Source organism: Pterocles gutturalis, unplaced genomic scaffold (assembly GCF_000699245.1).
Source record: "Pterocles gutturalis isolate BGI_N339 unplaced genomic scaffold, ASM69924v1 scaffold12434, whole genome shotgun sequence".
Lineage (NCBI taxonomy): Eukaryota > Metazoa > Chordata > Aves > Pterocliformes > Pteroclidae > Pterocles > Pterocles gutturalis.
Window position 1 is genome coordinate 53,234 of NW_010128344.1, and position 13,573 is coordinate 66,806.

Here is a 13,573-nt window from a genome sequence, read left to right on the forward strand (position 1 = left end):
GATCACAGTAGTCACGCCCAAGTTTTAAAAATCCTATATTTAGAGTCCAGAATATGGTCCATTGCTCTAAAGCCAAAGCTGTGCATGTCTGTCAGTAGAAATATTTTGGCTGCCATATTTAACCAAGCTAAAGTTGCAGTATGAGTAGCAATAATGCCATTTTTAAGAGAAGCTGACATCAAATACATTGTCTAGATTGGATCTTTGCTTAACTGGAGACAACCGCACACTCACTTTGTGCTGTGTGATGTCCATTGGCTCTGGAAAAGTTGCAACCTCTTTCCCAGACTCCCTGTCCTGCAGCCTATTTTAAAATTTTTACTTCATCTGTCAGGTCTATTTGCCTCAGCTGAACTGCTATCAACAGAGTTTTTAAGTCACATTTTGATGTGCCTTTTCAATGTTCAGATTGCTTTTTTAGTGTTTAAGGATGCCTCAGGGAGCCCTCATTCTAGGGCTTAGGTGAATTCTACGGAATATTTCCCAGCACGAGCTCATGAGATACACGAATTAAGTTATTTCCCAATAGTAGGTGATGGAAATATAGGAAACATGAGAAGTAGATGAAAGAATTTATAATTTTAGATTGACTCCTTGCCAATGTTACTAAGCAGCCTGTTAGTGTTGTTGGAGGTGGCTCACATTGCAGATGCTCTTAAATGATCATAACAGTACTGTAGAATGACGACTTCATGTTTTCAGTGTAATAGAGACATTGAGCTTTGCTGGCTAACAAGAACTAAGTACAAATAGTAATTGATTCCTTATCATTAGGAACTTTCAAATCATATTTTCTTTTTTTCAGCTGAGGAAGCTGAAGTATGTACATGCAGCTTTTCAACAGTGATTGAGAGGAAAAATTAGCAATATGTTTTCCAGATTGAAATCTGGAATAATTTTGAATTGGTGAGGGAGATGGCATGAAGTGAAGCAAGTCTCCAGTCTCACTGACTACAGTAACAGAGGAACCTGTGCTCTCCACAAAATAAGCAAAGGAGAAGTAACACCCAAACCCCTGCAAAGATAAATGAGAAAGGGGTGAGAGCAGTGCCTAATAATGGCGTGGCAGTTGAGAAAGACAAATTCGTGAAGGGTGACCATTATCTCTCCGTGTATTTTTAAGGATAAAGGCATACAGAGGTTTTGCATGATGTAAGCTTGCAAAGTAGAGTTAGTGGGACTTACACAATGACTAAGCCTTGATCTCTGAACAGTGGGAAATGTGATCAAAGAGATTCCAAGGAGGAGTTTGGAAAATTAAATGAACAAGACGGGAGTTTTTTTGTATGCTAATTTTGGGTTTTTTTTTCCCCACCCACCCAAGCAAGCATATGTGAACAAAGAATGCAACAGAAAAGAATTAATTGCTAGATTTAAAGTTACATTGGTAATTACCGACAAATTTCACAAAGCTTTGAGTCACATCTGCCACTCATTGGGCAATCATAAATACAAGAAAATAAAGTGGTTTGAGAAGTTCACCAGTGTCCTAAACTTTCTGCTTTCACTTGGTGCTAAGTCTGAATCAAAATCACCTTGGATGCCACAGGGAAGTATATGTGCATTCCTTAGAGGAAGGTATATGCAATGTAGATAGTGAAGTTGATAAATAAAGAAGTGAGAAAAATGTACCAAAGGACCTCCTGTGAACTCAGTGAACAGAAGACAGGAGTTAGCTGAGTCATGGATTTTGCATGGACGTTTTAAGAAGTGCAGAAGGAAAGCATAATTTGGAGACCAGTAGGAAGAAAAAAGAGTTGTGAAAGAGAAGTGGTGGTTTGACAAACTGTTGATAATTCACTGAGAGAATACAACAGCCAGCAGGCTCCTGAAAGATTCATTTTGCTGGATGAATATGGAGAAGATGCTATGTTATCACAATGTGTTAAATGCCACTACAGGGAATAGTTGCATTATCACTACACCTGTGTAAATTAGTGGTGTGGATATAAGCAGACCTTCCTAATAATTTTTTAGACCCTGTACCTGTCAATGTAATATTTGATTATCTTCTGTATACAAATATATCAAGAGTAGCCAAACTTCCTAGTAGGTTTTGTAGACTGCCTGTTTCATCTTCTATGGAAAACTGTGCTTTGAATAATAGATGTTGGTTTAGGTACCAGGGGGCATATGGAAGTTTGATGGGAAGAGGAAATGGTTGATGTAATTCAGCTGTAGATGAAATCCTACACAGGCAATAACTATCAAGTTCTGGAACAACTAATCATCAGGTAATTTTTTGACTGTGACTCAGTCTGTTGAATTAAAGGACTTAGGGAGAAGAAAGATGATATGTTACTCCAGAGAGGTATCAATCACAAACTAATCACGCTATCCTGGGAAGCATCTAGCCAAGCAGAAATTAAATCTTCACTGGACTTTCCAATTACACAGTTCTAGTCCATATGTTCATGTTGTTGAAATATCTTTATTTCTGAAGGAAAATAAAGACATGAAACCACCATCATCAGATGTGTTGTGGCACTGGCAGGAGGCAGGAGAAGTGTTCTGTTCCACACTGCCTGGGACTTGGCTCCCACTGTCTTAGGAGGAAAGTGGGGCAGAAGAAAGTTAGCTTTGTCTTACTAGAAATCTTTCCAAGGGTGCTCAATGCTCGCCTAACCAGACACCTTAGAGTAAAGTTTTAAGAAGCCTTCAGGTAGCTTGATGAAAATCTGCCCTTTGCTGTCTGGTGGGATGCCTCCTCTGTTGGCCACGGAACAAAAGTGGGCTGACAAAGAGAACAGGAGGAGACAGAAACATTTACGGGAGGGCTGGAGAAGAAAAGACAGTGTGCACGGGCACACTTAGACCATTGCTAAACCTACTGGTATCTGTCTTGTTAAATAAACATGTATAGGTGTAGATGAAGTGCCCATGTGTTTTTTGTAAGCTCATTTGGCTGATTTAGCATAGGTGAGAAGAGAAAAACTAAGTGATAGTGCTCTGAATTAGAGGTTTAGAGTGTACCTTAGCTCTTGCTGCTTTTTGATGGAAGGAACTGTCCTGGTATGGTAGAATCTTTCAGGTTTTAGAGACCACTGGTAGGATAGATTTAATCCAGGTGAAGTTGATTTTGATGATTTCAAGAAATGTCCCTTTTGAATGTAGTTAAAGAGAGCAGCATTTCCTAAGAAGGCATGCTTGGGCTTGCGTTCGGATTATTCAGGTTAATATATTTTCAGTTTAGTTCCAATTTTGTTTCAATTGGGCATTTATTATTTGTTGGTTTTTGTCTTTTCTTAAACACATGTTGGTCATTCTGTATGGGCAGGTCCCTGATACCTGGGGGGGTTTATCGTCTTGCTTACGAAGCCACAGCAAAATCCAGTAGTTGGAAATGTTTATTCAGGGGAATTAAATAAATGAGATGTAATTTTCTTAGTTGCATGATGGCTGGGTGTTGTGGTGACATATGAAGGTGTGGACGTGGGGAAGTCAGGACTGCTTGAACTTTCTGGGACCCACACAAGCAAGAGTTTTTAAACATGCACTGTACTGCCACTTTCTAGCCTTTGAGAAACAATCTTTGAGTGTATGAAGGTGAAAGGGCTGTCTGGGCAGAGTGATCTCTCACAGACCCAGAATTTTTAAGTTTTTCTTTTCTTCAAGGCTTTACGGAGAAGAGTTGATTTTCTTGTGGAAAGTGTTTGTGATACTGCATCACTGCGTTATGATAATTTCATATGCCAAGACTTCAGAGGGCTGTTGGTGGAATCAAGAAATAACATCCTGATTTCACACTAAGCTGGGTGTGTTCTTTTGATGTTTTTTCTATGCGTGTTATTTTCTAAGTTTCTCTGAAGAATGAGAGGTTTGTTATTGTTGATAAAGAGAATGGATTCAGTGGACTATGATCTCCTTTTTTTTTTTTTAAATTCCTGGGTGGTCTTATTCATATGTTGTTTTGGCTTCAGGACAGTGTTCTCTTCCAAGACAGAATGATGGTGATCTTGACATCTTTTGCCTTTCCTGTGAGCAAGCATAGTTGTCTGCCTGTTGGAAACATGAGCATGTGTTAAGGTATCAGTCCATTGCCATTGTGTGATCCTCAGGCATTGCTATACTTCATCTTTTCCTGTCAGATGCAGTTCTTTGAAGCTTGAAATGTGTGGGGCAAGTGAAAGGGCTTAATATATGAGTATTTCAGTTTAGTGTCATGGCCTGTAATATATAGGAGGTGATATATATGACTGGATGATTGCCTTGTCCTGTCTGGATTCAGGATTTGCTGGTCCCTGGTAAAGATGTATATAGATTTTTTTCACATACTTTGTTCTAGAAGAGCTTGTTTTCTGTGAGAGGAAAGAGGCATGTATTGAGCTTTTTTGACTCTCTGTGACCTTTCTTTGTGGATGTTGTACAAACTTTATCTTTCTGTTAGCCTTAGGACTCTTCCCTGGACTCTCTCCTGTGGCTCTTTTTTGTACTGCTTTTATTAAATCTGACTGCAAACTGTGCCATTCATGGGATTTGGGGTGTTGCAATGTGCTGTGATATTACTTCTTGAAAGTGCTGTGCAGGCATATATCACACAAGATACTTTATATTTTGTAAGAGTTATAACTTATATTTTGGAATTTGAAAAATCCCTTTTTTTTGTCACTATGCCCATCACTTCTTTTTCAACATCATTTCCAAGAGTTGACTTTTTACATGCTGACAAACTAATATGAAGTTTGTAAAATCAAGGTGCTGCAAGTTAAAAAAAAAATAAAAAAGCAAAGGAGAATTGAAAAGAACAGCAGTAATAGTCACACATTTAAAATTCTTGTACTTTTAGATATTTTGGAATTGTCTACAAACTCTAGTCTATTTAAACAGAATTTGTCTGTGACTGAATTGTAGTATAATTGATTTACATCTCTAAATCAATGATTATGAAATTAGGCTTCTAACATGTAATCTGGAACTTGAAAGTGGTAACCTACTCGTGTTATTTCATGATTATGCTTACTTGATGAGCCTTGACTGTGTCCTAAGCAACAGAGGCAGACATCCAATTTTCTGTAACTAGCAGTAACATTGTTTAGCCTTTACACTTTGCATAATATAATTGCAGTAATGGCCCCATTTAAAAAAAAGGAAGACAGTTTGCTATGAAGATATTTTATGTAACTCTTAAATACTGAATAAGAACTTTAGTGATCAATCTAGTATGAGCTGTGTCAGCACACTGCTGTAAAACCCGGTACTGCCAAGGTGCAGGAGTGGCACCAAGCCAGGTTGTGGTATAGTAAACACTGAGCCTGCGAGGGGTCATTCTGTCATTTGATCATCAGACTTGATCCTACTTCTGTTGAGGAAAAAAAACCTCGACACAATAGTCACTGAAGGTCAGTTCCCATATAATAGAATTCATATACTCTAATATACTTCAGTAGTAATGGTAAATAGCCAGATAATCAAGATACAAGTACATAAATACCTCTGTGGGTTGATAAAACATCAAAGGGCTGTGATAACAAAAAAATATGTGGCTTCAGTGATCACCCTCTGTCTAACAACATTCCTCTTCAAGAAACTGATTATCTATTAATACCACTTGCACTGCTCTCAGCCCCCTTTTGCTTTTCGCCCCTGAGCCGTGCTGCAGGCAGTCATAGCTTCCTTGGCACGACCTAAGACATGTCTCTTCTGCCCTCTCGGTAGCCATCAGTATTTCATACTGCTTCAACATTCTTCTCCTACTTATGTGTGTTTTTCTGGTTCTTTTGTATTTTTTTTTCTCCTTGGATTTTTTTTTCTTGTGATACCCAGACTCATACAGGTGGGTATTCTAAGAATATTCTTGCAGCTGTTTCAGTCTTCCAATTTTGAAATGCAGTTATCCTTAACAAAATTTATCAGTTCTATAAGTAGAGTACAAAATAATTGTGTTTTTTTTTTTTTTTTTTGTCTCTCTACTGAAGCGGTGTGTGTATTTGAAGGCAGAAACTACTTTGAAGGACAAAGAGAAGCTGTGTATTCAAGCTCAGGGGACTGTGTTCTGTTTGAATGCAAGGTAAGAATACTGTTGGTGGAAAAAAAAATCTTGCGTGTTAGAAATATCAAAGTCCCAATGAAAGAAACTGTTGAAATACAGACAGATCTACCTTAGGAAGAGGCAACAAAAAGGCATCTAAGGGGGGCCCTGTGTTTATATTGTCTTACAGAGTTCCACATCAAATTTTGCAAATAAATTTACTTTGCATAGCTGCAAGCTTTGATTATGCAGCTTGACAATCAAGGTGCATTCTTTCCTCCTTAGGCATCATCTCCATCATCAGTGATGAAAAACCATCACACTACCTTATTTTTCTGTTGACCCGTATGCAATGTTATTGTTCAAAATTATGTGCTCAGGTATGAGAGATGCAGGAATGTGATGGGGACATAATTTAGAATTCAGGATAATTCTTAGAGGAAAAGCTAAATGAAAAAGAAGGAAAAGAGCTGGCACACCAGGTGTCTGGTATTTCTAGTGATGGAAATGGGGTAGGGTTGTTTTAGTTGTAAACAGAACACGCCTGATGCTGAGTCAGTCTCATCTTGCTGCACAAAGAGAGTTGCCCTTCAGGGCACAAATGCACTTCAAGGGCAAAATATACCCCAGGGACAGATGCAGGCTGAGAATTAAAAACTGCTGCAGTAGGTCCTGCATTGCCTTGCCAGGGGATGGGTGGGGAGGAGTTCCCTCTGGTTAGAGAGCTGCATTTTGTGGGATGGAGTTGAAAACCTGAGTGCACATTTCTAGGGCAGAGAAAGAGAGGGGAGCAGCTCCTCTGGCCATGCTGCAGTTATCTATTGGAGCAGTTTCTAGAAATCTCAGAACATTTTTGTACAGTTGTGAAAAAGTGTGTTTTACAAAGTAGAACTGGGGACCCTTATCTTACTGCAGTTGATTTTAATCTTTGTGAGCATAATTCCCTGAGTAGGTGTTTTGAAACCCTTTTGAGAAAGGAAAGGAGAAGCTGTCCAGAAATAATTTTGGATTCAGTCATATGCTTTTCAGGACTGTGAGCTCGTATTTTTAACATGACACCTGGGACATGAATTCTGTGATTAGTCAATGGATGTAATTAACAACCAACAAAAGTTATGTGATGTTGCCTCGTGTTTCTTGCAGCTGGCAAGTGCGATACTGTATGAACAAAATGCCTCTCTTGGCTGTGCTAGTCTGTATTCTGTTGATTAGACTTGTTTGCTGGTGGGCTGCCTGACTGTCTTGGTAGAAATACTAAACAGCAGCTTTGGCTGATTCAAATGCTGCTTTTTCAAGGGCCAAGGTACATACAGTTTCTGCTGAACAGCCTTGTAAATGATAATTCAGGGCAGAAAATCCACATACTATAAACTGTGTTGGTCACTCAGGAAGTCATAGGTGGGCACTATTTTATTACTGCCAAAGTTCTCATCAAACGATATAATTAATGACTCCAGCTTAAGAGAGACTTAGTAGGAATGGCATAAGTACTGATTTCATGCTTGAAGGCTTATAATGATGTTATTAAGGCAACGTAGGGAATTTCTTCTTTCTGTCTGCATGTAACTCTAAATATTTTTTGCTTTGTTTAGCTGCTGCAGTTGTGCCTGCTATAGGCACGCACTTTTCTGTTTAAATATTATAAAACAAGTGAATTAAAAACTCTCTTCCAAATTAGAATTTGTAAAAGAGTTAAATGCAATCCAGACCACTCTAATTGATATTATTTCAGTCAAAGGGTTTTTCTTCTGTATTTTGTGGGATTGTTGGGTTTTGCTTGTCCTGGTTGTGCAACACGTGTGTCTGGATTGCTTTAGTGTGCTATCAAGTTAGGGTTGGTTTCTCTGTCAAGATTGTTTAAGGTAAAGTTTGAGCAGTAATTTTGATATTGGCCATTGTGTTCATGTTTCATCTTTATATTTCATGCTTAAAGCGGATTTAAAGTTAAATTCTAGACCAATAATAATACATGCAATGGCCTATATGTGGTTTTAGGCAGTTTTCTTGCATGCAGAAGTACAGGGTCCTGAGTTCAGGGAGCTCATCTTTTAACCAGATTGCTGATTTTAAGGCAGATGCCTCTGAGGATCATGTTGTTGTTCACCTTGTTTTCTGTCTTTGCCATATCATGACTAGAGCACAGCAAGATACATTAATTAGGGTTCTAGGGAGCCTGAAGGTGTTACCTCTGCGGTAGCTGGATTGATGAGGTAGGCAATTGATGAGGTGTGGTCATGCTGCAATGATTGCATGTGACCTGCACTAAGTGCCTGAAGATATTCAGACACCATCTTGGTGTTGGGCATTTCCAGACACCTGATACAAATTTAGCTGAGAAACCTTCTCTTTCCTGAAAGGGAATCAGTGCCAGTTTCCTTCAGTGTTACTACTACAGCATTTTCATCAGATGTGATCAAGTTTGATTTTACTTGCTGTATAAATAACAAGCTGCTTTAGAGTATTCATTATGAGGACCCTTGATTCTGGAGTCTGCTGCCTCAGTTTTTGAGAAATAATTGTTACTCAGGCATAATTTTAGGAGAAATTTCTGAGGCAAGTTGCTTGACAGCTAAGACAAGAGAATGAGAGCTGTTGCCACAGTTTTGCTTGCTTGAAAAGGTTTGAATATAGGGGAGTTCCTGAGGCTTTTATTGTGCTATGTTGTCCTTTCAAATGGTTTTCAAAAGTAACCGAAGTTTGGAATAGGCAGTTTTTTGTTTGTACATTATAATGCTAAAACTCCACTGAAGTCATTTATCTTTATTTCTTCTCTCACAATATTAATCAATTAACTCAATTTAACAGGACCACAAAATGCAGCGTATTCCAAAAGACAGTTGTACAGCTTTGAACTGCCCAGAATCTCAACAGATCCCCTTATCTCACAGTTGCTGCAAAATCTGTAAAGGTAAGGTAGTAGCTGGATATATATAAGCTCAGTGTAATTTTCCATTCTTATAGGTGATATAGACTTTTTTTCTTATAGTTTTGAATAGGACACACCTGTGTAGGGTAATCACTATACATCTTGGGAAGTTGAATAGATAACATTTGCATCGTGACATCTGAAAATTGTTTGTAAAATGTCTAATAGTGTAAATTCTGTGAAATGTTTACTGGCACTTGTGTTTTTCATTCTAGCCAAAAGTGGGTGAAAAGTCAAAAAAATCATATACATAATTTGTGGTTTTCTACTCTTCACCCACTCCTGTGTCCAAACAAAACGAATTTGTAGAAATGTCTGTGTTTGCCAACATCCTTCTGAGATGCTTTGAGATGTCTCTCAGAGAACTGTTCTTGCTATGCAGTTGCTGGAAGACTGGAGTAACTTGTTGCCTGTTTGGGGCTGCATCCTGCATCTAGAAGCAGAAGCTTTGGGGAATATTTTTGTGTGCTCCGTACCTTTGTGTGTTACACCCAGAGTCATCCTTACTAAAGGGGAGAGGTGCACCAAGTGCTCTGTGTCTTGAGCCCACTCTTTTGATCTGGACTAGTACTGGTACCTTCAAAGCTATGAGCAATTGCATCTTCAAGTGGCTATATCTGTTTCTTTTATAGCTAAATAATGATAAATTGATACCTGGCATGAAAGAAGATGTTAGATTCTTGGGCTGATTTTAGGTATACTTCAGTGAAGAGTGCAGCTATACTTGTTTCTGTGCTGCTCAGCACGAACATGAAAGATATGATTAATGACACCAAGCAGAGATAAGAAAGTAGAAGAAAGGAACTTAAAAAAAGTTGATAGGTCTAGAAGTCTATCGCAGTCACAAAGGATTTTTTAATGATAATTTTCTATAAAATCTTCAGTGGCTTAGAGAAAAGAATTCTGTTTCTTGTGCTGGTATAGCTAGAAAATATTTATATATGTCATATGAGTGTTTTTTGAAAACTTTCAATCCTACCTGAACCATGGCCTCTCATGAGCTGTGGAGTTTATTCGTTAAACAAGAAGCAGCTGTATGCTATTACGCAGCAGTGTGTATTTTGTTTCTTAACACATACCAGCTATATTAATAATCTTAAGAAAAACAAACAATCAATAAAAAAGCCCTTACCTTTTCTGGATAACATGTATGTTCGTGATTATTTAGTGCCAAAGTCTGATGCAAACCAGTCCAGACCAGAAAATCAAAAGATAATGCTATTGCTTTGTCATTAACTTGGGCTTCAGTAAGATAGACAACAAAAAGGCAAGAGGAGATGTCACCATGGACAGAGGTTGCTCTTTACACACACATTTCTGCTGTAATCAGTGAGTATTGAAGGCTCTCTAATGCTGGTAAAAGTGTAGAGCTTTTTGCTTCTTGATGTCTGACGTTAGATAGCAGCACTGTGGTAGTAGCTACAGTGAATTATAATATTTAAGTAGAGTTAGCTAAGCGTATCTCTAGGTTACAGGGAGACAATCCCCAGCAGAAAAGAAAGAGAAAGAAAAGCATCTGCCTCTCATATCATAGTAGGTCTGTGATGTTTGCATCATGACTGTGTCACTGGGTCTCCGTACTAATACATTCTGCCTTTTGGAGTCTTCTGTTTCTCTTATCTTGTTTTGCTTGGTTCATGTTGCTTCACATTGTTCCTGAACTGCCCAAGTGCAAAACGCCTCTCTGACCTGACCTCCAGGCTTCCATTTTTCTGGTTGAAGTGCTCATTTAACAGAGCATCTGTGAAGTTGAGGGTAGAAGCTTTCTTGTAGCAAAATATGAAGCAGAAACCAGGTGGAGTGATAAAAAGAATAATCTTTACCGCCAACAAATACTTGTTTGTTATTTTGTAAGAGGTCTGTGTTGCAGCCTGATTTCAGCTTACTTTCTGGAGCTGTTGCTGTTACAGCAGTCCTGGTCCCCTGAGCCTGACCCAAATTCCCCAGTTCTCCTCTGGGACATTTTGAGAGAAGAAAGTAGTTACTGGAAAACAACAGTGCAAACTGCTGCTTGACCAGTTCTGATCCTTCAGTTAAAGAAGGAGATTTTAAACAAATGAAGTTGTTGAGAAAACAATGAAGGAGAAGACAAGCTTCACACCTTTATAGACAGATGTGGAAATTGTGGAAGCTTCAAGTCAGTTAATACAACCAACTTGAATTCAGCATAATAAAGGATGCTTTAATGGCGTTCAGCAACATGGCAGCAGTAGATTTCAAGAGAGCACACATAAGGAATTTTAAAAGCCTGCAGAGCTGAAAGGCTCAGTCTAAATCTTCGAGCCTGGAAAAGAACTTCAGAACCTTAAACATTTGTAATTAAAATGCGATGGGAAACAGTGACACTCAGGAAAAATGAAAAGGGAAGAACCAGGAAAGTAGGAAATAGGAATGGCTAAAAGGTGAGATTTTAAAAACAAATTTCTCTGAAATTGAAAGGATGATGCAATCAGGGAAGAGTATTCACTCAGTAGAGCTTGAAAGGAAGAGATAAGGGGAAGGGAAAAGCAAAACAAGTCAATGTTAATCAAAGACTTTCTGTTAAATGTGGAAGGATTTTATAGAAACACTTGGGAACAAAAAGTGCTAGGAAAAAGAAGTAATGCCACTAGTAAATGAGCTACTGAGTGTCTAAGCTGTTGTATTCTTTTATAAATGCCCAAGCAAGAAAAAAGAAAAGAAGAAAATGAAGAAAAAATATATAATTTAGAAGTGTTGTGTAAAAGTTTGTAACAATGGCCAGGAGACGGTAAGGGGATTTAAGCAAGCCAGCTGCCTTAGATCAATGCCATAACCTGAAATTGAATTGAAGACCTAGAGACAGTCTGTTCTTGTGGCCTTTACAACTCCTTTCATCCATTTCATGCTTGGTACAATTTATTTTTCTGTATTTCACAGACAATAGAAAGGTATTCTTTGACCTAACTGAAAAAAAGATAGCACTGTCTTTGACAGAGATGTTTTATAATTCCTAGATTCTTTTTAACCCTCAATCATATTGGTTTTTGTACAGGCCATGACTTTTGCACTGAAGGACATAACTGTATGGAGCATTCTGTCTGCCGAAACCTAGATGACAGAGCTGTCTGTAGCTGCCGAGATGGCTTCCGAGCCCTTCGCGAGGACAATGCCTACTGTGAAGGTAATACCTTCTAAAGATGCTTAGCTCCACTGTATAAATTACTGTGGGAAGAATGTATTGATTCATGAGTTGTTAAAGGGGCAGGCCTGTTAAATGCAATGAATTAGATATGCAGCATATTAATCAACTAAAATAATTATCTCTCCAATTAAGTTCTTTAAAAAAAAATATGTATCAAAGTTGCAGGTTAGTATGGTTGAGGTCTTGAATTAGAAACATGATTCCATAGGAAAGCTTTCCTTTTTTTTTTCATGGTATTCAGATATTCAGGCAACCTATAAACCAACCATTTGAATAGCATCTTAGTATAACATTTAGTTTCTTTTTTCGCTGCTACCTGTTCCCATTCTCTCTCCCCAGGAGAGAGATGCTATAGTAAATGCTATAGTAAATGCTATAGACTAGATACTAGTATTGTTAATCATACTTAGTAATGATTTATTATTTGAGATGCTTTTTTGGTATCAGGGAGCAACAAGCTACTTAATCAGAAGAGATGCCTCTGTAATTTGAATCTTTACGATCTAGCGTAATCCTGTGAAAGAAACCCATCCCTGCTCCAGCGGCGAAAGCCAAAGTCTTCTGCACAATCTCTTAGTTTTTGTGCTGTTGCTCTTCCTTATGAAAACCCTGATTCTGCAAGCATGTAATACTAGTGTACTATCAGGCCATTCTTACCATACAGCTTAAGTGTTGGCAGCACAATGGCCTTTGACTAATGAGCAGTTGGGTTGAGATTTAGCCTGATAAATTTAAAGTTAAGCATCTGTGAGTAGAGTCTAAGGTACTCTGTGGTCTCACCTAATACCTGGATTGTTCCCTGGCAATGCACAATTAAATGGGATGAATCAAAGCCTTTCAAGACTGTTCCTTTTGCTGAACTGTGCAAAAGTCAATGCCTGCAGCTTACTTGAGTTGGTAGCTGTATTAATGTCAGTGGAAATGTTGATCTGTAGATTTAGATTTGAGAATTCATGACGGTTTTCAGGAAAGAAGCATGTAATTAATTCAGCTTCGCATACCTCTCAGCTAAGTGTTATGGTAAGCCTTCTGATGGAAGCCTGTTTTGAGAAGTAGAAGTAAAAATCACGCAGAAACTAATCCCTTGCCCCTCATGATGTCCTAGCAGGCATCTGACATCAGAATGTGCTGTATAGTTTATTCTATGTTGCAGCACCAGCCACTTTTTATCCAGTAATCTCTGGAGACTACACTGAGGCTTAGGATGCAGATCTGCATTTCTGGGAACTCATCAGCCATTTTGTTTCTGAGGCAGTCACTGGAGCTATGATGAAATCAGGTGCTTTAAGAAGGTTTTTTTTCTACAGCTCTATTGTTACTTTGCTGAGTGAAAGCAGAAAAACAAGTTACGCTCTCTTAGTGATCGCCACATCACTCAGATTAGTCTGTTGCTCTGTGTGGAACATGCCAGGTATGTCATAGACAAAAAACAAAAGAAGCTTTTTGATCATCATCAGTGGTGAAATGTTTAGATGAGGACACAGTAGATTAACAAGGGCAAGTGTAGAGTCTTGCA

The 13,573-nt window shown here is 38.5% G+C and overlaps 1 protein-coding gene across 1 annotated transcript in view; it reads left to right on the forward strand.

Annotated features, from left to right (window-relative positions):
• Nucleotides 1-12,036, forward strand: part of LOC104466235 (protein NEL-like) — a gene marked incomplete at both ends in the record, with an annotated part of 49,211 nt that extends 37,175 nt beyond the window's left edge. The window contains 3 exons of the mRNA XM_010079590.1: nt 5,916-6,007; nt 8,774-8,876; nt 11,908-12,036. Of these exons, the coding sequence (XP_010077892.1) occupies nt 5,916-6,007; nt 8,774-8,876; nt 11,908-12,036 (324 nt within the window). The remainder of the gene's footprint in view (nt 1-5,915; nt 6,008-8,773; nt 8,877-11,907) is intronic.
• Nucleotides 12,037-13,573: the final 1,537 nt, after the last annotated feature.